This window comes from Triturus cristatus, chromosome 7 (assembly GCF_964204655.1).
Source record: "Triturus cristatus chromosome 7, aTriCri1.1, whole genome shotgun sequence".
NCBI lineage: Eukaryota > Metazoa > Chordata > Amphibia > Caudata > Salamandridae > Triturus > Triturus cristatus.
The window spans coordinates 662221169-662247383 of NC_140590.1; the positions used below are offsets into that span (position 1 = coordinate 662221169).

At 45.5% G+C, this 26215-nt stretch overlaps 1 protein-coding gene across 3 annotated transcripts in view; it reads right to left on the minus strand.

The window, feature by feature from the left end:
• LOC146810314 (ATP-binding cassette sub-family A member 10-like) overlaps positions 1–26215 on the minus strand; it is a 1546030-nt gene that overhangs the window by 1269489 nt on the left and 250326 nt on the right. For all 3 annotated transcript variants that reach the window (XM_085617307.1, XM_085617308.1, XM_085617306.1), the window contains exon 8: positions 20491–20679. In XM_085617307.1, the coding sequence (XP_085473433.1) occupies positions 20491–20679 (189 nt within the window). The remainder of the gene's footprint in view (positions 1–20490; positions 20680–26215) is intronic.

A 26215-nucleotide genomic window follows, 5' to 3' on the forward strand; every position in this document is an offset into this window, starting at 1 on the left:
TTCATTTAGGATGGCCCTAAACTTGCTTGTCTGCAATGCCCTGAAAGTAGACTAGGGTATAATTTTAGAAATGGCTGGACGTGTCAACAGTAATAGGAGTTTGCTGTACCAGTAATCGCATGGGCATCCGAAAGGATTCATGATCAAGGTGCAATGATTCAATATAGCTTTCTTCAATACCCTGGTGATCAGGGAAAAAAGAGGAAAGGCATAAGAAATGGTTTTGGACTAACAAATTGAAAGGCAATGTCTATTGTCTCTGGATGCCAAAATTGGATTCAGAGGTACTGGCATTTCTTGTTGCCTGATTTTCAATCAATCCATCAATCAACTCGGATTTGTAGAGCATGGCCAATCACCCTCAAGGGTATCCAGGTGCTGGATTCTTGCTGTGGTGAGTCAAAAAGCCAGGTCTTGAGTCCCTTTCTGAATTCCGGGAGAGGGGATGATGTTTGGAGGTGCAGGAGAAGGCCAATTCAAGCCTTGGCGGTGAGGTAGGAGAAGGAACACCCTCCACTGTTATTTTGGCAGATGCTATGAGTGTTTGCAAGGGAGGAGGAGCCTAGGTGTCTGGAGGGCTTGTGGAAGTTCAGGCGGTGGTTGATATATGCTGGTCCTTGGTCATGAGGGCCTTGTATGTGTATATCAGCATCTTAAATTGGCATATTTTCTGGATGAGGGAGCCAGTGGATGTTCCTGAGGTGGGGAGGTGATGTGGGTCTGTTTGAGGAGTTCGAGGATGAGTCTGGCAGCTGAGTTCTTTATCATCTGGAGTCTCTTTAGAAGTTGGGTGGTGAGTCCTGCGTAGAGTGGGTTGCCGTAGTCCAGCCAGCTGGTGACTAGGGATTGAGTGATGGCTTTTGGAGCATGTGCAGGGTGTGGAAGCAGGCGAAGGTGACTGCGTTAATCTGAAGTTTCATGGTGAGTTTGCTGTCCAGGATGATGCCAAGGTTGCGGGAGTGGTCTGTCGGCGTGAGTCCAAGTTCATTGGGCCACCAGGAGTCATTTCACATGGAGGTGTTGTCCCCCAAAAATCAGCACTCCACTCTAGTCTTAGAGACTGATTATGGTGTGACCCCATTATTGGAATATAAAATCCCCTTGGTCCTGGTGATAAGTTTGATAGATAAGTTTATTTTATTTGATATAGACCTTAACTGAGGTCAACAAATATACAAACATGATTTTAAAACATTTAGCAGAAAACTCATATCATCAACTTTAAACATTTATGATGCTGAATCCATTCATCACAGCTTTTTAAAATGATTTTAACTCAAATCTGTTTAAGAGTTTATAGCACTTTGAAACATGTAAAACATTTGTGTTCATATGGTGGTTATTTTTCAAGATTTACATAGACCTTGTGAAAAAATAAAATAGAATCGACTTTTGATATTAAAAAGTTTTAAATCGTTAGCATCATCAACTTTAAAACAGCTTTAAGAAAATCTTTTAAAAATGTATACAGTTGGCAACAAACAAATTCATCCGGTGGTAATTTACAGAGACTGATTAGGCTTTGTACAGAAGGAACATTGTATCGGATTCTAATAGGCCTTATAAACCTCCACCTAGCTTCTACTAAAGTAGGATTAGGGCAGACCGCTAAAACATGAGTTAAATCTTGCAATTCTCCCTTACATAAATCACAGAGCCCTGTTGCATTTTCAGAATTATTCCACTTTGCTGTATATGTATTCAGGGGAAGGATTTCCAACCTCAGTAAGAGAATACAGCGGCGGATCCTATGATCTAAATCAAAGTATGTATATTTCTCGGGGGATTTATATACTACAGTTTTTGTATATTCTATATAATGTTTTAATTGACAGTGCTCTTCGTCCAGGTCGAAACTTAATTTAGAGGTCATATTCTTTAAGAAGAGCTTCAGAAGTGCTGAAGTCCAAGTTTCTATAAGTGCTACTGTGTAATGGGATAGGCTAAAAGCTGTATTAAGGTTCTTGTTAAAAGTGTAACATGACGGCTCTTCTCTAAAGGTTTCCAATTTTAAAATGTACCTTAAAGTACCAGAGTCGGCGTGTAAAAGATGGTATGCCCATCCTATTAGATTTGAGATGGCCCTTGCATAAATGCTGACTAAGGAGAATTCCAGACGTAATGCTTGGGCCGGACAACTTGATTTACTCTTATTAATCTTCGTAATTAATTCCCTTCTCTCGTTTTTACTGATTTCCATAGGTTAAAATAGGCGAGATTTTCATCCGATATACCTCTAACATAGGTTGGAAATGTCTATTTCCCGAGGACTATAGCCTCAGCAATGCACCTACATGGACATCCGCCTTTTGACCTATGTGTTGTAGATGAGAGTAGTTCTGTAGGGTTTGGGTGAAGATCCAACCTAAATACATATATTCTTTAACTGTCTCAAGTGATTTCCCCCTCCCAATGTCCAATTAAAGTGTTGCAATCACTTTTTTCCCTTAAAAGGTAGAACTTTCGTTTTAGAGGTATTTGGGACTAAAACATTTTCATCTGCATAGCTACTTAATGTGTCTAAACTTCTTTGGAGTCCTATTGGCGTAAGATCCAAAATCATGATGTCATCCGCGTAAATTAAAATGTATATAACACTAAATGCTAATTTCGGCGGATTATTTTTTACATATGTAAAGTGCTCTGGTAAATCGCTTAGATACAGAAAAAGTAGCAAAGGGGCAAGGAGGCATCCCTGTTTTAGGCTATTTGACGTGGTGATTGGTCTAGTTAGACCCTTCGAACCCCCCATTTGAACTTGACACCACGTTTCTGTGTGGAGAGATATAATTACTGTAAGTAAATTTTGGGGAATTCCCAGCCTCACCAGTTTCTTCCAAAGGGTTGGCCTATCTACCCTATCAAAGGCCGTAGTAAAATCAATAAAAGCACAGTATACAATTTGAGATTTTGAGACAACATATTTGTCAAGAATCGTTAGTAAAATTGCGATATTATCTATAACTGAATGTTTTGGACGACATCCTGCCTGAAACATAGGGATTGCGCCACAGGAAAAGGCCCAGTCTTTAAGATGATCTAAAATACAGGCTGCAAAGATTTTTCCAGTTGCATCGAGTAGAGTTATTTGTCGGTAGTTCTTTGGGTCAATTTTGGAGCCTTTTTTAAAGATGGGGACCACAATGCTCTCCCGCCATCATTTTGGGATATCTCCCGTTCCAAAACAGTGGAAAAATAGGGGGGATAGAAATTTGCTCCCCTCCTCTATGTTTAATTGTAGGACCTTGATTGGTATCTTATCCGGTCCCATTGCTGCTGTAGATCTTGCAGCTGTTATAAAATGAGCTATTTGCTTTGTTGTTAGGACTATCATGTCATCCCTTGACTGATCCTTTTCTGGAGACTGCTGCTTCCCTTTCTTTACCTTCTATGTATTAAGTTTATATAAGTTTTAGATATATATTTCCCAGGCCAATGCTGGCACTGGGAGCGCTTGTGTTGTTTTCCTAATGCCCATTTGTTTGGCAACTAGGCTCCAAAAAACTTAGCTGTTTTTACTTTTAATTGCAGATTTGTTGTCTATCTAATTCTTGTCTTTTTCCTCTCGTAGTTTTTTTCGCTTTTTTCCGTTGTCGTAGTTTTTTCAAGTTTTTTATTTCTTCCTGTCTTGACCCAGAAAAGTTTAAAAACTGCAGTCGGATCAGGCTATCTAATGTTACTGATTCGTAATCTTTGGTTTTGGCTTTTTGGTGGCCCATTCTCCTCTCATGTCTGTTTGAATGTTCCTGAAGAGATGCAATAACTGTAGACACTGTCTCTTCATAATTCGTTATCGGATTAGATTCTTTTTTTACATGGGTTTAGACAGGCAGCTGAAATCGCGATGTTCATTCCCTCAATTGCTTTTGAGTTCCAAACAATCCTACAGTTTTTATGGTCTACATTAGCATGTCCATTCCAGGAGTCAAGTGACCATGGGGTAGTAGATTGCAATGAGAGATCTTTTTCCAAAGACAGAGGGGCATGATCACTTTCATATGCATCCTGTATTATCAATGATTGCATTTTCTGAAAGAGGTCCATACTACAAATTGCATAATCTAAAATGGATAAGCTATTATTACCCGATCTGGTATAGGCAGCCGGAATGTCCCCATCTACTCTACCATTTAGGATTACTCCATTTGTTGCATTAACATGGGAGAGTAGAAGTTTCCCTTGCTTATTGGCTTTTATCTCTGTTAGAAAGAGAGGCTTTGGAATGAAGCAGGCTTCCGTGTTTTCCCTCTTTATCCAAAGTGTTAGATATCTTCCCGCTAAAGTCTCCTGTTAGAATCCGGGTTCTCTGGTTGGCACAGGTAGGTGCTTGTGACAAGCAGGGAACCTTTACGCTAGTCAGGGTAAGGGGTTACACTCCTAAAATAACCCCTGCTCACCCTCTAGGTAGTTTGGCGCGAGCAGCCAAGGCTTATCTCAGAGCGTTATAGGTTAAGCATTTGTGAACACATAGAGTAACCAAGTGACAACACTACAAATGGACACCACACAGGTTTTATATTAAAACATAAGGATTCTTTATATAGAGTTACCACAAGACCATTAAACGACAAAAATACACAATACGGTTACTTTAGTTGGTAGAAGTTTGCTTAGTTCTCTTAAGTTCTTAAAAGCGACACTTTAAGTCAATGTAACTTAGATGCGACACGCAGGGCAACGAAAGTGTTGCAATGATGTTGATGCGAAGAAGTTTTTGGTGCAAAGAAATAAAGACGTAAAGATCTTCCAGATGCTTTACGCTTTTCCGATGTTGCGAGAAGACTCGACGCTTCGGCTGCAGCGGCGTCACCCTTTACGCGATGCGACGACAGCGGCCTTGGCAGCGGCACTCTTCTCCGATGTTTGCGAGACACTTCCGCTTGATGCGATGCTGCAGCGGCGTCACCCCTTTACGCGATGCGACGACAGCAGTTCCGACGGTGGCACGTTTCTCCGTGGATGCGAGGCGCTTTTCTTGATGCGGTGCAATGCGACAACTACGATGGCTGCGATGGCGACACGCTTCTTCCTCGATGCGAGACTCTTCTTTTAATGCGGTGCAATGCGTCAGCTACAATGGCTGCGATGGCGACACGCTTCTTCGGCGTTGCAAGACACTTCCGGAATGATCCGAGACGCTTCCGCTCGATGCGATGCTCCTGCGGCGACACCCTTTGTGAGATGCGACGACAACAGCACTGACGACGGCACGCTTCTCCTTCTTAAGTCGCGCTTCCAGCTCCTTGCAACACGCAGTCCCTCAAAAGGCCCAACAACAGCAGCAGGCACTTCCAAAGAACTCTGGGGAGCTGGGGGTGAAGTCCACTGGTCCTGGGACTTCGTTCAGGGGGCAAGCTCAGCACAAGCCCATGGAGATCTTTTAAGCACAAGTTGAAATAAAGTCTTTTGCAGTCTTTCTCCTCTCCTTCAGCAGCAAGGCAACCACTGCAGGCCAATCCCCCAGGTCAGGGACAGTACTCCTCCTTACAGCTTTCCCGGTTCCTCCTCCTCAGGCAGAGGTTCTTCTTGTCAAGCAGGATCTAATTTCTTGGGAGCAGGGCTCCTACTTTTATACAGCAATTCTTTTGTTCTGCCAGGCCAGGGAGGCCCTTGCCGGGTCCAGTCCGGTTTCTGAGCACTTTGTTTTTGAGATGCAGGCTGCTTCTTTCAGGGTGCAGGGCAGAGCCATCAGACGCTCCGCAGGGGGTGGAGCCAGCATTGTGGTGGCAGAGCACAGCCCTATTCAGAGTCCAGGTGTACTCCGCCCACCCATCTATCTGTCAATCTTCCTTTTCACCACCAGGCTACCTAGCCCTGCCCATCTGGGTTTTCCCAGCCCTGTCACTCACACAAGCCAGACAGCAGATACACATCACGCAGAGGTGGGCTCGAATGGTTAGGCAAGCAAAGGCCAACTTTCTAAAAGTGGCATTTGCAAACGCAGAATATTAAAATAAACCTTACTAAAAGATGTACCTTATTATTCTGAGTTCAGGCATACTAAACTCGATTTTCTACCATGTTCCCTGGGCATGTTAGGATCATAGGATGTAACAATTCTAACAGCCCATTCTGGCCTATGGGAACAGGTAGCCTTACAAAAGTAAAACACGAAAATGGCTGTAATTCACTATTAGGACATGCCACACACATCAGGGCTTGTCCCACCTTATGCTTACAATGCACCCTGCCCTTGGGCCTACCATAGGGGTGACTAATATGAAGTTAAGGGAAGGTTTAGGGACTGGCAAGTGGGTGCACTTGCCCAGTCAGCATGACAGTACCAGACTGCACGCAGGTTCTGCAATGGCAGACCTTAGGCACATTTTACTAGGCCGCTTCTGTGGGTGGCACAACCAGTGCTGCAAGCCCACCAGCAGCATTTGTATTTACAAGCCCTGGGCACTCCTGGTGCTTTTTACTGGGGTCTGACAGTAAACCAAATAAGCCAATCATGGAATCCAACCAACATATACATTTACAGTAGGGAGAGCATATGCACTTTAGCACTGATCAGCAGTGGTAAAGTGCCCAGAGACATACAACAGCCAACAACAGGTCAGAAAAAATACAGGAGGAAGGTACAAATTTCAGGGATGACCCTGCAAAAAGGGCCAAGTCCAACACGACCCCCTTCCAGCGAAAACGCAGGGTAGCCCAATCACCACCATGATGGGCTTCCCTGCTTCAGGCGATAGAACAAGGACCTGGCCCGCAACTGTAGGGGCAGACTCCAGTTCTACGCCAATCGGAACCTATTGGAATCCCTCTGTCCATACTCTCAGGGCCCACCAAGCCAATCCATGGGGAACCCTTCTCCTCACCTGTGGACACCACCTGGGCAGCACCTAACCTTAACTGGCTCACAGGTGTGTCCCAACAGACAGACAGCAAAATGCTACAGTGGCCACTGACAGTAGTCAGGGATGAGACCCAGGCCGTATGCCTCTCAGGGCTCTCAAACCTCTGTGGCGCCAGGGAGAGGGGGGCAGTAGCCCCAGGTGCTTGGCAACCTTTGTCCATTCTCCCTCCTGTCAGGTCAGGTATGATATCCTGGCACTGACCCACCAGCCCCAGGTCCGTACCCGGCGGCTGGACCAAAGACTGGGGTGGCCTCTCCCACACCCGGTCCTCCTCCTTGGGGCTCTGTACCCTCCCACTTGGAGTGGTACCCCCTTCCAGAATTGCCAGGGCACCTGTGACAGGTGTCCTGCGCAATTCGCCCACCAGTTCAGGGGTTCTATCTTGCAACTGGGCGTCCAGGTCAGGGGGGACTAAACCCTTCAGTTGAGCGGGGGTCAGAGGCGAGGACTCCCTCCCTCTGCACCCCCTTCCAGATGTCTGTACCCTCCCACCTGGAGGGGTACACCAAGAAGACAGACTGGTAGGGACACTGATTACAGATGTCCCTCCCTCCAGGTCAAACAACACCTGAACCTGGCTTCCCAACCCTGGGGCCAACCCATGCAGTTGAACGCTCGCCTGGTGCACCAGGACTTCCCGGGGAACACGCATCCCCCCCCTGAGGGTGACACATAACTCCTGTGTTGTGTGACAGTCCGCCTGGTGCAGATCTCCCAACCCCTGTCCATCTGACAGTGCGCGAAGATCCCCCAGGACAGAAGTGGTGTCACCATGGTCATTCACTGGGGACGCAGCCTTTCTGGCTGGCCCCTGACCCACTGGTTCTTCCACTGGTGACTTTTTCCCCCTCTCACCCCTCACTCTGGACTTCTGCACCCTCCCAACTGGAGTGGTACTGCCAGACACCAGAATTGATGGAGGCCTGCTTACAGACACTCGCCGTTCACCAGACAATAGGGGTCCCGCACAACAGGCAGCCCCTCAGGACAGACTAGGCTCCCCACCTGGTGTTCCCTTAAAGAACCATTCAGGCTCTGAGACTGCGGTTGGGCACTACCGGGACATAACCCATTCTCACTCCTTCTCCTTAAAGACAGGACGTGAGGCCCTACACCCCTCTCACTACTACAGGACCTAGTTGGGCTGCTCTGAGCCACTTCCACCACACTGGGTTTGAAGATTCCTGAACCACTCCTCTTGGGATCACTCCCCAATGCCTTTCCAGACCCTTTGGACTCCACCAAAAGGTCTGCCTCCAATGTGAGCTCCCTGCGGTCAGAGAACCCACTCTCCCACAGGTGTTGGCATAGCTCTGGAAAACAGGGACTTACAATATGCTCTCCCATAATTGGATCACACAGCCCCCTAGCAGGGTTGACCAAACTATCCTTCACCTCACCATCAAGTGCCTCGCACAAGTACTCCACACCACTCTCCTGAGACTGGCAAGACAGTATCTGACTGTCTCTGTCACACAACCCACACTCTTCTGGGCGGTCTTCACACTCACATACCAGGACTTCAATTTTGGGGGAACCCCTCTCCCTGCACCTCTCATCTAGAGTCAGTAGAGTGTCCCTCCCACTACTAGGTCCATGATCTCCTGCGCCAGTTACCCTATCCCTCTCAGGGACACTGCACACTACTGGAGCTACCTCATGTCCTTGAACCTCCTGGTGTATGTTAACCCCCTCCTTCAAGTCAGGTGCCATGTCTCTGGGTGTGTGTACTATTCTCTCTGCACTAGAAAACTCAATATTGCTGCCACCATCTGAGCTGGATTCCTCCTCCCACTCAGCAAAGCTCAATCTCTGAGCTACACACATTTCTTGTTGCTGGCCTGAGACACTCATGGTCTCAAGCCTCTCGAGCTCTAAGTCAAGATTCCTCATGATCAACTCATGCTCCCTTTCCATTTTTCTTTCTTCTATTTCCAGCCTTTTTTGTTCCATTGCCAGTTGTCCATTTAGTTTCGCCATCTCTATCTCATGAGCTCTGGTTTCCTTCCTGTCTGCCAACTCCTCTGGAGATAGACTTTTACCAGCAACACTGCTACCGGCAGGGGAAGGGGTTCTCCTTCCTCTTGAACCCACTGGCCCATCCAGCTGCTCCTCTGCATTATCATCATCAGTGACCTTCCTTGCTTCTACCCAGGCCCTCAGCGCCTTGTTTTTACATCCAGTAGTGCAAACATTAAATTTCTTGCAAAAGAATTTTAGCTGTGATAACTTGTAGCTTTCCTTTCCAGTTTCTCTTCTTCCCATTCAAATTCAGTATTAACAGAGACTATGGATGCTGCTTTCTCCACCATAGTTAAGCTTGGCAGTGCGAAAAAATATACAGTCCCAAAAAGAAATCTATAAACAAGTATTGGTTGCGTTTAAGGTCTGCACTCACTAAGTAGTGTTCACCAATTACTGTACATGAGTCACAAATGCAAGTCCAAAATCCTCACCGCTGACCACCAATGTTAGAATCCGGGTTCTCTGGTTGGCACAGGTAGGTACTTGTGACAAGCAGGGAACCTTTCCGCTAGTCAGGGTAAGGGGTTACACTCCTAAAATAACCCCTGCTCACCCTCTAGGTAGCTTGGCGCGCGCAGCCAAGGCTTATTTCAGAGCGTTATAGGTTAAGCATTTGTGAACACATACAGTAACCAAGTGACAACACTACAAATGGACACCACACAGGTTTTATATTAAAACATAAGGATTCTTTATATAGAGTCACCACAAGACCAAGTTTGCTTAGTTCTCTTAAGTTCTTAAAAGCGACACTTTAAGTCAATGTAACTTAGATGCGACACGCAGGGCAACGAAAGTGTTGCAACGATGTTGTTGCGATGAAGTTTTTGTTGCAAAGAAATAAAGACGTGAAGATCTTCCAGATGCGTTACGCTTCTCCGATGTTGCGAGAAGACTCGACTCGATGCGTCGGCTGCAGCGGTGTCACCCTTTACGTGATGCGACGACAGCGGCCCTGGCAGCAGCACTCTTCTCCGACGTTTGCAAGACGCTTCCGCTCGATGCAATGCTGCAGCGGCGTCACCCCTTTACGCGATGCGACGACAGCAGTTCCGACGGTGGCATGCTTCTCTGTGGATGCGAGGTGCTTTTCTTGATGTGGTGCAATGCGACAACTACGATGGCTGCGATGGCGACACGCTTCTTCCTCGATGCGAGACTCTTCTCTTGATGCGGTGCAATGCGTCAGCTACGATGGCTGCGATGGCGACACGCATCTTCGGCGTTGCGAGACACTTCCGGAATGATGCGAGACGCTTCTGTTCAATGCGATGCTGCAGCGGCGACACCCTTTGCGAGATGCGACGACAACAGCTCCGACGGCAGCACGCTTCTCCTTCTTAAGTCGCGCTTCCAGCTCCTTGCGACACGCAGTCCCTCAGAAGGCCCAACAACAGCAGCAGGCACTTCCAAAGATCTCTGGGGAGCTGGGGGTGAAGTCCACTCGTCCTGGGACTTCGTTCAGGGGGCAAGCTCAGCACAAGCCCTTGGAGATCTTTTAAGCACAAGTTGAAATAAAGTCTTTTGCAGTCTTTCTCCTCTCCTTCAGCAGCAAGGCAACCACTGCAGGCCAATCCCCCAGGTCAGGGACAGTACTCCTCCTTACAGCTTTCCCGGTTCCTCCTCCTCCTCCTCAGACAGAGGTTCTTCTTGTCAAGCAGGATCTAATTTCTTGGGAGCAGGGCTCCTACATTTATACAGCAATTCTTTTGTTCTGCCAGGCCAGGGGGCCCTTGCCTGGTCCAGTCCGGTTTCTGAGCACTTTGTTTTTGCGATGCAGGCTGCTTCTTTCAGGATGCAGGGCAGAGCCATCAGACGCTCCACAGGGGGTGGAGCCAGCATTGTGGTGGCAGAGCACAGCCCTATTCAGAGTCCAGGTGTACTCCTCCCACCCATCTATCTGGCAATATTCCTTTTCACCACCAGGCTACCTACCCCTGCCCATCTGGGTTTCCCCAGCCCTGTCACTCACACAAGCCAGACAGCAGATACACATCACGCAGAGGAGGGCTGGAATGGTTAGGCAAGCAAAGGCCAACTTTCTAAAAGTGGCATTTGCAAACGCAGAATATTAAAATAAACCTTACTAAAAGATGTACCTTATTATTCTGAGTTCAGGCATACTAAACTCGATTTTCTACCATGTTCCCTGGGCATGTTAGGATCATAGGATGTAACAATTCTAACAGCCCATTCTGGCCTATGGGAACAGGTAGCCTTACAATAGTAAAAAACGAAAATGGCTGTAATTCACTATTAGGACATGCCACACACATCAGGGCTTGTCCTGCCTTATGCTTATAATGCACCCTGCCCTTGGGCCTACCATAGGGGTGACTAATATGAAGTTAAGGGAAGGTTTAGGGACTGGCAAGTGGGTGCACTTGCCCAGTCAGCATGACAGTACCAGACTGCACGCAGGTTCTGCAATGGCAGACCTTAGGCACATTTTACTAGGTCGCTTCTGTGGGTGGCACAAACAGTGCTGCAAGCCCACGAGCAGCATTTGTATTTACAAGCTCTGGGCACTCCTGGTGCACTTTACTGGGGTCTGACAGTAAACCAAATAAGCCAATCATGGAATCCAACCAACATATACGTTTACAGTAGGGAGAGCATATGCACTTTAGCACTGATCAGCAGTGGTAAAGTGCCCAGAGTCATAGAACACCCAACAACAGGTCAGAAAAAATACAGGAGGAAGGTAAAAATTTCAGGGATGACCCTGCAAAAAGGGCCAAGTCCAACATCTCCAAAAATTAATACTGGTGGATATCCTTTATGGGCAGTCATAGTCATTTCAATCTTTTCGAATATTTTTACTGGTAATGAGTCATAGCGAGGTCCCGGCGGGATGTAAACATTAAAAATTAATAGGTCCTGGATGATGTTCAGACTTTTATTTTGATGTTTACTCTTAATGCACTGCGCATTTTGGAGACACAGATAAATAATTTCTAGATCCCAATAGATTTTTTCTTTTAGTAGAATAGCAAGGCCTCCTTTTGCATTTCCCCTTTTTGTAGCCTCAGCGGCAATGTCAAACACAAAATATTTTTTTGAATAAAAGTATCTATGGACCAAGTTTCCTGAAGAAAAAGAATCGATGGGGACTTTTCAAGGATATGGGCTAACTTTTCTTGAGTTTTTCCTGCAATATTCCAGAAGATGATCGTTAAACTGTTGCTAAAAAGGAAATCTTAGTGCGTTCCTTTGTTTATTACTATTCAAGTTTCCAGATATCCAGGACCATAGGTTTTCTTTTTCTTGTGACTCGATTTTTGGAGATGGCTGGGTCCAAATTTGGCGCTCACCTTGATTAACTGATATTATTAGGGATCCTTCTGTCATACTCATTTGGGGTTTTTGGCACACTATCCGTGTCATTATGCTGAGGGTAGGTCTTACTCTCCATATTGTCCTTTGACCTGTTGAGCACTATACCTTTTGTTTTAACTCTGGCCTCGTCAAAACACTTTTTGTGTCGTTTGTCTCTTTCTTTAAAATGATAGTCGGGATAACGTTAGACCAAAACTCCACGTTTGCCACCGTAAGGTTCGATTTATTCGGGAACACTACTCTTTTTATTTCTAAAGAGGTGAATGACTGAAGATGAGGAATCTCATGTAATAATTTTAGAATTCTCCCACGATGTAAAGGAACTGTGTCACTAGGGAATAGATTTATCAATTCCACAACACAGGAAAGAGTTTGGTATTCTTTTTCATATGTATTTATAGTTGGAGAATAAATTCCTATTTCCTCTGAGTTTATTTTTTCCTGACATTCCATTGTATATTTTCCTGAGAAAGTTTGCGCCAGAGGGTTTGATTTTCTTTTCTCCTGTATCCTTTTAATTTCAGATGGGATGTAATGCTTATCTATGATTTGAGTTATCTCTTGATTTTCCATAATTGAATCATGCCTCTGAGTTATCTGTTCTGGTGTTTGTGGGAATTTTACTTTCCTGCTTGTTTGCCGCGAGATTTTTCGTTTTGATCTTTTTTTGCTTTCCTTCCCCTTTTCCTTTAGCTTAGACGTAAGCTTGGGTGCCTCTTATATAGAAAAAATTATAGGCTCCTTTTCCAAGTGCGTTTGTGTTTGAGTTGCTATTCTTTGCTGATTCTTTTGTTTAAAGATGGGAAATAATGGTATCTCAGGTTGAGGGATACTTTCAGCCTTAGTTTCCTCGAATAACTTGCATAAAGAGTAAACTTCTTCATCTTGTCTGGGCTTGTTTTTCACTTTTTTTGAGATGGGTCCATCTTTTTGTGCTGCCTTTTTTACTTTAGCTATAAGGTGGTTGTCTGCTAGTAGATTTGGAGTTTCTTCTTCTTTTCGACTCATAGCTTTTCCTGTATGACTTCGTATAATGTTGGGATTTTGATTGAGTTGTTTTTTCCTTTTTTTTCCCACTAAAAATTGTAAAAACACAGTTTGTGTTTCAAGAATTGCGTCCGAGTTGTCTAGATTTTTCTCAAGTAGGGCCAATATGGATTCCAGAATTCTCTGTAGTGAGAAGAAAGCGCTAGATATTGGTTTTCGACTGTCCGGGCATTGAGGTGTATTGAAGAATGTTGATTCTTTTCATTGTGAACAGTTTTCCATGCAGACCGTAGCATTTGTTGGGGTGCTATTGAGTGGTTGTGGAATCTCTTTTTCTATTAATGGAGACAGGTGAGCGAGACCCATTGAAAAATGTATATCTGGTAGAGTGAAGTCGGTATCTAGAATTGCAGGGGGAAGTTCCTGAGCTATGTTTGGTCAAGGTGAAACTCCAACTCGTGGCAGTATGAAATTCACCAACTCAATTAATCAATCAGGGAATTGAAGCACGCTACTCACCCGTGAGGGTTTCAAGGCGCAGGGGGGTACACACTTCTGTTGGAGGATCAGAGGTTTCTTTGGGGCCGTGGAAGTTTATTCTGTTGTTGAGGTATTTGGGTCCGTTGTTGTGTAGGCATTTGTAGGCGTGAGTGAGGATTTTGAAGGTGACTCTCTTCTCCACGGGGAGCCAGTGGAGTCTCTGCAGGTGTTGGCTGATGTGTTTGTGCTGGGGGATGCCAAGGACGAGTCTGGCCACGGTGTTCTGCATTGTTTGGAGTTTGCAGAGAAGGGAAATGTTGATGCCGGCGTTGAGAGCGTTTCCGTAGTCCAGTCTCCTGGTGATGAGCACGTGGGTGACTGTCTAACTTGACTCAGGGGGGATCCATTTGAAGGTCTTGCAAAGGATGCAGAGGGTGTTGAAGCAGCTGGAGGTGACAGTGTTGACCTGCCTGTTCATGGTGAGTGAAGAGTCGAGTATGATTCTGAGCTTCTTGGCATGGTCTGAGGGGGTCGGTGGGCCACCAGCTGTTGTCCCATGCTGAAGGGGTGGTTCCAAGGATGAGAACTTCTGTCTTTTTGGCATTGAGTAAGAGGCATCTGTTGGTCATCCAGACTGCGACTTCTTGCATTCCTCTCTGGTAGTTGAGTTTTGTGGTGGTGGGGTCTCTGGTGAGGGAGAGGATGAGCTGGGTGTAGTCGGTGTAGGATAAGATTTTGAGGCCATGTTGTCGGACGATGGCTGCGAGGGGGGCCATGTAGATGTTGAAGAGGGTCGGGCTCAGAGATGATCTCTGTGGGACTCTTCAGGTGACGTCTGTGGGAGCGGAGAGGAAGGGCGGTAAGGAATGATTGAATCCAGTCCAGGGCCGTTCCTTGCATGCCGGTGTTGTGTAGTTTGGGGATTAGTTTGCGTGAGAGACAGTGTTGAAGGCTGCGGATAGGTAGAGGAGGATGAGGGCTGTGGAGTGGCCTTGGTCCAGGAGGGTGCGGATATTGTCTGTGGTGGCTAGTAGGGTGGTCTCTGTGCTGTGGTTGCTTCGGAATCCAGATTGGGACGGGTCGAGGATGTGGTTCTCTGCAATAAATCATGTCAGTTCCCTGTTGACTGCTTTCTCTGCCACTTTGGCTGCAAAGGGGAGGAGCGAGATGGTCGGTAGTTCCTGAGGTCCGTGGGGTCGGCCGTGGGCTTCTTGAGTAGGGACCTGACTTCTGCACACTTCCAGTCGTCCGGGAAGGTGCCTGTTGTGAAGGTGGTGTTGATGGTGTGTTGCAGTTTGGTTGCGATGGTGTCTGTGGCTCTGTGGTAGATGTGCAAGGGCAGGGGTCAGTGGGGGCCCCCGAGTGGATGCCTTTCATGGTTGTGGCGGTGTCCTGTTGGAGATGGTGGGCTGGCTGGTGTCTCTGGGGGGTCAGCTGTGGCATCCTGTGCATGGTTAACGAAGTTGTCATAGAGTGTTCTGATCTTGAGGTGGAAGTAGGTTCCAAGTTTGTCGCAGAGGTCTTGGGACGGGGTGATGTCTGTGGCTTCACTGCGTGGGTTGGTGAATGCCTGAATTACACTGAAGAGTTCCGTGGAGTTGGTCAGGATTTTGTTGTGGGTGAAGTTGATTTTGGTTGTTCTGATTTGGTTGTGGTAGTCTGTCATGGCATCCTTGTAGGTGGAGTAGTTATCGGTTGTCTTGGTGTTCCTCCAGTTCTTCTCCAGACATCTGCAGTTGCGCCGGGCTTCTTGGAGATTGGTGGTGAACCAGGCAGCCTTCCTGGGGCGCTGTATGCCGGGGTTGCGTAGCAGGGCGAGCTTGTCTGCCTAGTTGGAGATCCAATTGTTGAGTCCTCTGGCTGCGGTGTTTGTGTCAGATGCCCTTGTGTGGTTGCCTTGGGTGAGGGCGGAGTTCAGCTGCTCGTCGGTCACCTTGCTCCAGTTCCTTCGTGGTGGGCAGGGGGCTGGTTTGGTGCCTTGGGTATGTGGTTCGTTGATGCGATGGCATGGGTTGTGATGGTGGTTGTGAAGGGTGTCCGGGGGCCAGGGGGCCTGTAGATGAGGGTTCCTCAGAGTGTGCTGTTAGGGCTGGGCTGGATCTGGAGATGGAGGTGTTCGGCAGAGGGGAAGGTTTCGCTGGGTGTGGTGAGGCGGATGGTGCTCTTGTGGGCGATAGCGAGGCCTCCTCCTTCTTCTGGATCTTGTATACATCGGGGATGGCGGTGTTGATGTCGGGTGGCGGAGGCGGCGTTGGTCCAGGTCTCCGTGAAGTAGGTGATGTCGGGCAAGAGAGAGTCGAGAAGGTTCCAGAATTCCAATGTGTGTTTGTGCACACATTGAGGAGGATGCATTTGAGGTTGTAGTCAGTGCTGGTGTTGGTTGTGTTAGAGCTCGGGTGGTGATGAATGTCCAGCGGCAGTGGAGGCAGGAGACCTGGCCGTGGGTCGTGTTTGGTGAGGCCTGTTGGCAGTCTCTGAGAGTTCCAGGGTTGAGTGCGAGAAGTGCAGCAGTGTTGTAGCGGTGGACGGTTGTAGACCCATGGTCCCTGGCGCTGGTCGCGGTCGTGTTACCGACAGGTGCAGACGGGCTTGCCTGATTGTTTTGGTGACCTGGCAAGTGTTCCACAGTGAGGTCAATCTTGCGTGAAATGGCCCAGTCACATAGCAATTGAGCCTCTTCTGAGAGAGGTCAGGGTGGCCTTCTCTCTTGTTTGGCCCTCCCTTTTTTTTGGCTATGTAAAACAGATGTTATGTTGCCTGGGTAACAAATCATATGGCTTAGAGCTCCAGAACATTGAGGTGAATTCTTCTTTCTGCAACTTACCAGCAGCCTCTAGTTGAACATTCCTGTAGGTGATTTCCCCAGCCATTCATGGAGCCATCTGTTGTCAGTACAATCCTCTTAGTTACAGATTGAGAAGAAATCTATTGCTGGATTTCTTGGGAATCTCCACCACAGACGTTTGCAAAGGGGAACTTGGCCAATACATGATGACATGAGGCCTAACAGTGATTTGTATTATCTAACCATAACTAATTGCTTTGAAGACAGACTCTTTGCCATGATGTTGAGCTTTATTACCCTCTCCATATATGAAAATGCCTTCCCTGACTGAGTTCCGAGTACTGCACCCAGTAACTGGATTTTCATGCGAGGTTCCAGCGTTGATTTTTTTTTGTTTAGTGTGAGGCCCAAGCTCGGGAATAGACTGATGCAGGCGGTCACAGAATCTCTTGCTTCTTCCTTTGATGCTGCATTAATGAAGCAGTTGTCCAAATACGGGACACATGGTGACCTTGGCACCTGAGAAAAGCTGAAACTAGTGAAAGGCACTGGTGAAAATCCAAAGTGCTAATTTGAGTCCAAAAGCGAGTGTTTTGAATGGATAAAATTGTCTTGTTATTGAAAAGCTGAGATATTCCTGTGCTTCTGGTGGTTTGGCATATGGAAGCATACATCCTGTAGATCTACGAATGGCAGGTAATCGCCTTCCTGAATCATTACGAGGACCTCCCGATATGCAACTATAAAAAAGCTTTGTTTCTTCAGGTACTTGTTCAACTCTCTAAGGTCCAGGATTGGTCTCCACTGTCCCATCTTCTTTCTTATTAAAAAGAATCTGGAGTAAAGTTCCTGATTTCTTTTGGATCTTAGTTTTTTACTCTTGCTCACTCGAATAGCGGATGAAGAATTACCCATTGCAGCTCTCGCAAATGGAGATGAAGTTCCTTCTCGGGCGGGCAAATCAGGTGGTTTTTTAATAAATGCAAATGTATGAACTGTGTGAACAATTTGCCTCACTCATTTGTCAGATGTCATGGACTCCCATGAGAGGGCAAAAAAGGAAATTCTCCCCTCCGTCTTCTGTGTTCAAGATGGTGGGGGGGCAAAGATGGTGAGTCAAGCTTTGTTTTTTGGGGAGATGGTTGAGAAGAGCTTCTTTCATTCTGAAGAACTTCTATTTCCTTGCCTCTGATTGTGATTGGAGGTATAGCCCTTGTCATTAGCCAATTGTCTCTAAGGTTAACATAGTCTGCCTGAGCCACAAAAAGTCGACAAACCAGAGATATTGTACTGTAAAAGGCCTACAGTCTTTGCTGTATTTCTCACTCTTTGAGGAAACTTTAGCAGACTAATTGTTATCTTCTTGGGTGAGATCAAGTAAGGGTGCCATGTCATACCACATCTGACAAACCTAAAGTCATACAAAAGCCAGAATGCTGGCTGCCTTAATAATAGTTGCTGCCAGCAGATTGCAGAGGCAGACAACGGCGGACACACCGACCGCACTTCCCCGTTGTGTTCCCTTAGTATGATAATCAATAGTCAATTAGGTTTGGTGTGCACAGGCTACTCCAGCACCTGCGAAGAGCTGCTGGCTGTTATTCGCTCGTCCGTACAGATTTTGCAGCACACTAGCCCTTATCAAGGAGGCCCTCGCAGCTGCTCTGCAAATGATCACCACAACCCAGATGCCACGTTTACTTTTGCCCTGAAGAAGTTCATTGTTATGAAGGAAACGCGTTGGCTGACAATTTTCTACATTGGGACTTTCACAATAAAAGACTGTCTAAAGATAACTACCAAAAACTGTGATACTTATTGAAAACAACTTTCTTCACACATAAAAGGTGGTGCACCACTCCATTCTTGGGCATAATAGTTGCTGCCATTAAACTAATGTTTTGGTCCAGATTGTCTATACGCCTTCTATCCCTGTCAGGAGAGCCAGAGGATGGGGGAAATAGGGTTTTTCGATCTACTCTGAGAAGCCAAAGTTATCACAGAGTCTGGCTTCGGATGGCCTGTCATACAGGCTAGGGCTGAATAAAGGGCTTTGTACTTCTATTCCAGGCATGGTATGGCCGCTGGAAGAGTTGCAGGTGTCTGCCTTAGCTGTAGCCCTTCAGACCAAACAAAATCCAAGATTTGATTAGTTTATATAGACTTTTGTAGCTGTTCCTAAAAATCATAAAGGAAACATTGCTATTCCACTGACATCATTCGCAGATTGACTTTCTTGCCAGCCCTTTCCCTTAATAAATAAATATGAGATATATCATCCAGTGGCTTAGGCATGTTATTATCTTCTTTCGGAATGATGAAGTCATCTCCTTCATTGAAATCTTCGTAATCTTCTTGTGGGAATTTCCTTTGCTGTTCGTCTACATCACAATATATATGTTTCACTATTTCCTCTCCATCCTTCATGTCTTCAGGAGTTGATGGGAGAAGAGGTTTATAGACTGGTTTTGGAGATGTTTCCCCTGGATGTAGGCGTAGATGGTGAGGGGGAAGGTGGAACAGTTGGGAGTACAGCCGGTATCACAGGTTGAGGAGGCTGACCTGTAGTTTGCAGTGGTAGTTAACATTGGAAAGTGTCCATTATGTGTTGTAAAATAAACAAAAAGGTATTTATAATCATGGTAAGGCTCATCCTCATTCATTTAATCCTCAAAAGCTATCTGGAAAGTAGCTTACATTGAATTGTGTTGGACTGTGTGTGGTTTGTGATTCAAGATCACTTGCAACCTCTTTCTGTTCTGACTCCAGAATCTGGAAAGGCAGAAAGGTTGTCACCCTTAATGCTGAAAAGATATGCTCTGCAAATATTGTCGCTGACTGTGTTGTTTTTGCTGGTGTTAACGTCATGGGTATCATCATTGATAGGGTTATTGATGCCGATGGTGTTGTGGTCGATGGTGCTGTTGTCACCATCATTGTCGACGGGCTCGCCGTTGAATGTTTCGCCACTAGTATTGACAACAGCAGGAGGGGAGACTGTTACCTGTCTCTGCATCAGCTGGGTCTTTCTTTGTCGTCATTGCCGATTGAGTGTTTTATGGGGATTTCTTCCTTCTTGTGGATGGTTCGTACTTATTTGATTGACATTTTTTGAGCAGTGTTTTACCCAGACGGAATCTTCTTTTCTAGAGTATTGTACTGCTCTAGGCTTAGTTTGTGGGGAGGTGGCTGAAAGCTGAAAGAAACTTTACAAGTCTCCTTTTCTGTGCTACCTTCATTAGAGTGCTTGGTACAATATTTTCCATGGCATCTTCTGCTGACGAGGCGTCTTCTCCTTTGGAAAGAGGGGCATTCTTTTTATCCAGTACATATAGTGCAAGCCTCCTCTCATTCGCCTTTAGAATCTTAGTAGTAAAAGGTTTTACAAATATCCCAAAGTGAAAACTAATGATCAGTGTAAAGACAATAAATATACTGAGGTTCATCATTTTAAATCTTATTTTGCCCACAAGATGAACATGGTTTGAAGACAGATTTCCTCTCACTGTCAGCCATGTTGACAGGTGGTGAAAGTTTGAAGGCAAAGGGTCTTCCTGGCCCAGAAAAAAATAAGTTTTCCTAAAAATAACTCACGGTACTGTTAAAGCTGAAGATAAAGCTAGCTCTATCCCAGGGTAGACCAGGAAAGTAACACTTGAGTTCACTTAAAGGTTTGAGTAGATTTGTGCCTAGGGACTCCCTCACAGAGGACATGCGGTAGAAATCTGAGCAAGGTGACCTCTAGAGGGATTAGGAGAACTGGTGCTTCTGTTTATTGTCTGACATTTAGGTTGCTCCAAATGAGGTAGATGTGTTACTAAACAAACGTTGTTCAGGTCTGTGTCTATTTTAACACTGTTTACTGCTATTTAAATATACCAGGGTTTGCCATCCTGATAGGGAATAATTCAAGCATGTGAATATATGAAATATAGTGTTGGAGAATAGAAGGTTTCCATTTCAAAGAAACAATAAAAACATGGTTCAGAACTGCAGTGAGTTGGCTGTTACCTGGGACAGTCCAGTGGAAAAGCTAAAGGGACTGAGGAAGGCATTCAGAATCCACATCACAGGTGATGGAAGCTCATCGATCAGAAGAATTAGACTTAGGCATCCGAAGGTGAGAGTGAGCAGGAACCCAACAATGCTCGTCAGTTTGGGCTTCCTCAGCAGGGAAATCAGCATGAAGCAGAAGCACATCTAGGAGTATCAGAAGAATTTACATTAACACAAAAATGCTATGAAGTGCGTAACTTTACATTCATACCACAATGCAGCACCCTCATATAAATGATCTCAGAACTGACCACCAACCACTGAATCTTATCTGTTACCTGATTTTTAATTTCATGTGCCAAATACAGAAAACTGCGAAGAATGACATAGATCAAACCCTTTTGAATGGATATGCCCATGCACTCCTGTGGAATACAAGAGCTTACAATTAAGAGTTTCTCAAAAAGATAAGTTTTCATTACCTAAAAAAGTAAAATCCTTCTCTACAGCCCATTAACAAATAATTTCACATGTCTGCCTGCTCAGTACCAACATATTATAACTTATTGTCTGACAACCAGAAGCATTCAAAGGGACCACAAAGGTACTTCTCAAAGCAAATCTTTATAGGTAGCTGTCAGCTTTAACTTGAATCTTACATATAGTCCATGCAGATGGACTGTGGTAGTAATATACTTCAGATGAGCAACATGTAATTTCACTAGAGCATGCTCCTTCCATATCAGCTGAAGTGTTGTTATCACTCCAAACAGTAGTTTCGTGTATTGGACATTGCCATGGCTTAACTGTATTTAAATGTGTCAAAACAAAGACAACCATAAACCAATTATTTGGTTTCCCAAAACCAAAAGATCTACATTCATTCATTCCATGGACAATATACACCACAGTTTCTTTAAATAAAACCAGACTTTTAAAATAGCTTCTAGTATTGCCCTCAAAAGTCCAGTATGCTCCATAACTTGCCTTGGCGAAAGTGCATAAATGCTTAGTTTGTCAAACTATCATGACCCCAAAAGGAGCAACTACAAAGGAAAAACACATACTGCCAGAAAGTGAGATGCCTTAAAGAAGACACCACATAGCAGACATTTTTCCCTAGAAGAAATCAATTTTGTTGTCACTGTTAACATTAAACTACACAATTTATGTATATAAAATAGACTGCAAACACAAGGAGATGATGGACGAGCGCTGAAACATTTCAGACACTCACCCCCAGTCACAGATCTGGGTTGAATCCATTATCATTCTTTAGCTCACTTCGCCACCCCAGTCCAGACCCAGCCATATGCAAATCAGGCTTGACCCTGTTCCTCCTGGAAACAGTCCGGCCCGAACTGCCAAGCCAGGTCTTCCCTGGACCAAGCATCCTAAGACTGCTCCATCGCTTGCTTTCTGCAATGAAAAAATGCCTTCAAGGGCTTTATGCTACATAGAAAGTAACTTACATTGCAGGTAGACATGGTTTACTTACTCTTATCTCAAAGTAAATTGCATATTAGATATCAAGTCTCAATATCAAGTAATAACAGATATTCTTTCTTTTAACTCTACCTAGTTAGGATAAATGGCACTAGTAAGGTCAAATCAACTGAGACTGTCTAAACTATGAGACAAAACCGCCGTCTGATTTCAAGTAAAATATTTTGCAACTAGCTAGTAATTTAAATCTGTCAAATCTAAGGACCTTATTTAGTGTTTGGCAGAAAGGGTACTACATTGCACACACAGCAGAGGACCCTCTACACCAAACTGAAGGTCCACCCATCTCATTTACAGTTGGGAGACCTTCAGTATGCCAGCAGCAGAGACTGGTCTGGTGGCTCAGTGGACTAATGCATCAATTGCAGGGGCCTGTGTTCCCTTCATGGTTACAGGTTCATATCCCGGTCGGTCCACTCCGGCTTTCATCCATCTGAGGTCGATAAACTGAGTACCATTGAGTTGGGTAACAAGAAACATCTGTTATTCAGTGTCAAGATACATCTGGGTGAATGTGCGCTTTACAAATACACCTGTTATGTTACTCCATCTCTACCACAACCATACACATCCGACAGAGTACAGCCCGTCAGAGGTTTTGCCATTTATTTTCCCGTCCTGTTCAAAGTGGGTGAACAAATGGCAAGTTTTCACTGTTTATCATGACCCCCTCGCCATGGGACAAACCTCCCATGGCAATTGGGGGGTCATTGTTTTTTTTTCATTTTCAAAACAAACGTTTTGGAAAATAAAAAAAAATAACAAACTAAATGTTTGATGTAGGCTCCATCATATTGACTGAGCCTTCCATTACACTTTCAACACATTTACAGGAACCATCGTGACAGCAGTTCCTGGAATTGCAAGAGATGTCCACCGGATCCACAAACATCTCTAAATTTAGTGGGGAGAGTACCCTTGTCAAGTACTCTGCCGTGGCAACGGTACATACTCCCGCTGCCTAAATCAGGCCCTAAATCTTGTGATACCTTGCCTGTGTGTTTGTAAGTCTGCCTGTCCTACTATAATCTGAGAAGTTTTGCGAGCCATTGCATAATCAATGGTAGTCAACTAAATAACCACTGTAAACATTCCACCAAAATCAGACATGTGATGATATCAAACATATCCATTCTTCTTTTAAATCTTACACTTCCTAAAATTACTAGTCCCTATCTGTAATATCTTGATTCACTGCTGCATATTGTTCATCAAGAGTCCGCATTCTGTTCAACAATCACTCACAACCATCCCTACTTCTATAGCAACTACCCTTTTTCCTCCTTTGTATACCAATTTACATCAATATTTATACCTTCAAAGCTAATATTATTCTTCATTTACTAAGCAACATACATTGCGCACTTACAAAAGAATCAAGGACAAATGTTAATACTCGTACTAATTTCTAACACACTTAGGGCCTAAATATGAGTTTTGTTGGTGTGAGGGTGTGTGGAATGCCAACGCTGCTCCCCCCACCACCAAGACTTGCCGTTGCCTGCCTGCCAGATTACAAGTTTTTTGTAGTCTGGCAGGCAGCGTGGTTGGTCCCTTGGCAGTGCTGTTTAAAAGGCTCATTGTGAGCCAGAAACAGCACTACCCCGGGACTGCCAATGCATGTTCCTGCACTGGAAGAAATGCACCATGTCATGCATTTCTTCCTGTGCAGGAACTGGGGGTGCAGAAATACAGGGGGAAAAGCATGTGTCCCCCTGCATGAACCACTGTGCCCTGGAGAAAGAGAAGGCTCTTTAGGGCCCCCTTTCTTTCCTCACCACCAGTCTTTTCATGGAGGAAGAACCTCCCTGACAGCGCTGGAGGTGAGGAAAGTCTTATTATGCTTGGCAGTGCCTCAGAACACCACCAAACATATTGCAGCCCTCAGACCACCATGAGACTGGCAGGAAATGGTGGATCCCTGGCAGCTGCAGCGGTGCAATGGCAGTCTGACCACCGAAGACCTGCTAGGGCGGTCGTACCGCCTGTACGGCAGTGGTTGGACTACCACCACTGTGCCTCTGCCAGTCAGATGGTCCTCGGACCACCAGACTCGTAAATGTTATGTTATGTTAGCCGGATTTGTATAGCGCACAGCTGCCCCGGCAAAGGGGCGTCCCGGCGCTTAAAGCAAGAAATCGGCATACAGGCAACCCAATAGGCAGACAAAGACAAGGCTAAGCATGCACAGAAAACAGGAAGGTCTTAATGGCCTTCCTGAAAATCAGAAGGTCATCTAAGGCCCGGATATAAACAGGAAGTGAATTCCAAAGCTTGGCGGCAAGCACACTAAAAGAGCGGCCACCTGCCCTGACCTTATTCAAACGTGGGACAGAGACCAAATGAAGCCCAGAAGATCTTAAAGTATGCGAAGGTACATACGGCACAATGAGATGTTCCAAAATCTGAGGAGAAGAGTATTTCAAAATTTTGAACGAAAGGCAAAGAGATTTAAACTTGATCCTTTGGTATACAGGAAGCCAATGAAGTCCATAGATGTTTTTTTTGGCTGAGCAAAAGCTCGGCAGGCCGACCAGAGCCCTGGCGGCCGCATTTTGGACACGCTGGAGTCTACAGATTTCAGCCTGATTAACACCAAGTAGGAGAGAATTCGCGTAATCCAACCGAGACAGAATAGTAGCCTGTACAATAAGCTGTCTGGTAGGGGCATCAAAAAATTTAACAGTAGGTCTAAGCCTACGAAGAGTGCCAAAGCAGATGGCAGCGATTTTCTTGGTGTGAGGAACAAAGCTGAGTTTGGAATCCAGCCAAATGCCTAGGTTCTTTACCTCAGTGACCGGAAGAGGGGTAGGGCCAAGCTCAGAAGGCCACCAGCGATCGCCCCAAAGATGGCTCTGCTTACCAATAATAAGCACCTCCGTTTTTTTTGCGTTCAGTTGTAAACAATTTTCAGTCAGCCAACAGGCCACTGATCTGATTCCCTCCCGAAACTTTGTGGCCTCTATATCAGAAGCCCCACTTATGGCAACCGCTAGCTGAGTGTCGTCAGCATAAGACACCATGGTCAGGTTACAACGCTTGATGACCGCAGCCAGCGGCTGGACATAGATATTAAAAAGTGTGGAGCTCAGGGCCGACCCCTGCGGAACACCCTGAGTGATGGAATGGGGTTTCGACTGATAAGGCGGGGTAGCAACTCTGAAGGTACGACCAGATAGAAACGATCGAAACCATTCAAGTGCCGCGTGCTCGACACCAACCTCAACCAAACGCTGTAGTAGAATTGCGTGGGAGACGGTGTCGAACGCGGCACTGAGATCCAAGAGCACAAGAGCTGCCGTTTGGCCTGAGTCCTCCAATGTTCGTAGGTGCTCAACCATAGAAAGGAGTGCAGTCTCAGTGCTATGGCCAGGTCGAAAGCCATTCTGGGTAGGATCTAAAATGTAAGCAGAGTGAATAAAGTTACAGAGAGTAGTGTTCACATGAGCCTCGGCTAATTTAGCCACCCAAGGAAGAAGGGAGATGGTGCGATAGTTCTCAAATTTCTGAGGGTCTAGTGCAGGTTTTTTTATTATGGGAATCACCAATGCTTGTTTCCAACTATCAGGAACAAAGGCAGACCTCAAAGATAGATTAACCAAATCTCGTAATGGGGGAAAACAGAAAGTCGCAGATTCTCTAAATTGAAAAGGACGTAAAGGATCCATGGGAGAACCTGATTTAACTTTCATTGCGATTTTATTGAATTCCTCCATCGAGAGGTCAGGCAAAGAACCTAGAGATATAGTAGTTTTCCGGCCAGAATCCAATTTCTCCAAAGATATAGATGGAGCAGGAAACGAACGGTAAATGGCCGCCACCTTTTCTACAAAAAAGGTTGCCAGGCCTTCACAATGAGAAGCTGAGCAAATGTTCGTAATTGGAGTTTTACTGGCTGTCAGATCCTTAAGCACCTTGAAAATGAGCCCTAAATGTCTGACATCTGTCATTGATTGCTCCTTATCTCATCATTCCATAATGCAAACTGAGGTCACTGTTGTTGCTGCATCCCCCATCATCCTCCACCCTGATCTCAAATAGAATTATTCCTCAGATTTCCTTCCTTGCTTAGCTAAACCAAATGATTACACTCCTTCACAGCACATCATATCTTTGGACCAAATCCTACAACATGTTTTAATACACACTACATGTGCACATTATCACCTGCTAATACATACCCAAAAAACTCAATTTTTTTTATTGAAAATTAAAATAGCAATGCCTCTTTGGA